The sequence below is a fragment of the Medicago sativa genome, chromosome 8 (genome assembly GCF_051527215.1).
Source record: "Medicago sativa cultivar Bolivia chromosome 8, Bolivia_mono, whole genome shotgun sequence".
Taxonomy (NCBI): domain Eukaryota; kingdom Viridiplantae; phylum Streptophyta; class Magnoliopsida; order Fabales; family Fabaceae; genus Medicago; species Medicago sativa.
Window position 1 is genome coordinate 68,521,768 of NC_140756.1, and position 1,501 is coordinate 68,523,268.

At 31.9% G+C, this 1,501-nt stretch overlaps 1 protein-coding gene across 1 annotated transcript; it reads left to right on the plus strand.

Annotated features, from left to right (window-relative positions):
• The first annotated feature begins 565 nt into the window (after positions 1-565).
• On the plus strand, positions 566-1,501 carry CML41 (calmodulin-like 41). The gene has a single exon (XM_085734848.1). The coding sequence runs from the start codon at positions 692-694 to the stop codon at positions 1,256-1,258; it is 567 nt and encodes a 188-aa protein (XP_085590974.1). The 5' UTR covers positions 566-691; the 3' UTR covers positions 1,259-1,501.

A 1,501-nucleotide genomic window follows, 5' to 3' on the forward strand; every position in this document is an offset into this window, starting at 1 on the left:
TGGGTGTATGTTAGCAACTCCTATAAGCATTTGCTAGGATACACCCACTTATTTTTTAGAAGGTGTGTTTTAGCAAGTTATAACTAAAAAGTAGTTAAATACACCTTAAGGTGTAGCTTGCTAAAACAATCCCATATAAAAACTAGTGGGTGTGTTCTGGCAAATCCCATATATATATATATATATATATATATATATATATATATATATATATAGAGAGAGAGAGAGAGAGAGAGAGAGAGAGAGAGACTCATGATATCATGTTGTTTGAATAGAGAAAATTTCTTTACCGGATGTATATAATTTTTTGATTTAAGTGAAAAATAAACCGCCTCAAAATAATTATCAGCTTGACCCCTCAAAAAATAAAATTATCAGCTTGACATTGTTCCATCATTTTCTCGGGACCCTCTTAGGAAACTACCATGCAATTTCCTTCCCATCAGAAAGGTTACGTATCTTTAATTGCCAAAATTCAGTTCTGCTCCCCCAAGCAATTTCATAGCAACTCCCTCAAAAGCTACTCTTAATTAATTTCCTTATATATATCTCAATCTTTTTATTTGACTCTTGCATTATATCAAAAGACTACCTATTAGTAATTTCATGTCACCTTCAAATAATATTTTAATGATTTTTTATGTATTGGAGAGGAAATTAAATTAGGTTTCTCAAAATTTTCATATTTATTATGTCTAGAATTCTAAAACCATCCAAGTGGTTCTCTAACAAATTAGGTCTCAAGGTTATTAGATCAAGATCTTCAAATTCATCATCATTATGCTCTCCAAGATCTCCAACTTCATTGTCCACCACACCAAAAATTAACAACAATGAAGATGAAAAAGGATTAAGAGAGGTTTTTAAGTACTTTGATGGTGATGGAGATGGAAAAATTTCAGCCTATGAATTAAGGTCATATTTTGGTTCAATTGGTGAGCACATGTCTCATGAGGAAGCTGAAAGGGTGATAAATTACCTCGATGCCGACGGTGACAACTTGTTGGATTTCAATGATTTTATTAAGTTGATGAAAGGTGAAGGAGGAAGAGATGATGATAAAGATTTAAGAAAGGCTTTTGAGATGTTTGTGTGCGAGGAGAAAGAAGGTTGTATTACTCCAAAAGGGTTGCAAAGGATGTTGCAACGTCTTGGAGATGATAGGTCTTATGAAGAGTGTGTGGTTATGATTGATGCATTTGATATTGATCATAATGGGGTTCTTGATTTCAATGAGTTTCATCAAATGATGGCTTAATTAATATTAATCTTTATGAATCTTCTTTGATCTTATTGTAAATGTTGATATTCCAAACGAAATATGGAATTGTAAAACTGCGTATATAAATGTGTAAATATACATCGTTGAGAGTGAGTGTGAGTTAGTCAAAAAAGAAAAGGAATGAGTGAGAGTTTGCTAGATTATTAAGATTCGTGCATGTTTTGTTTTAATTTCATCAACATACTTGAAAAAATATACTATCATGACCGCTTTTTGAGA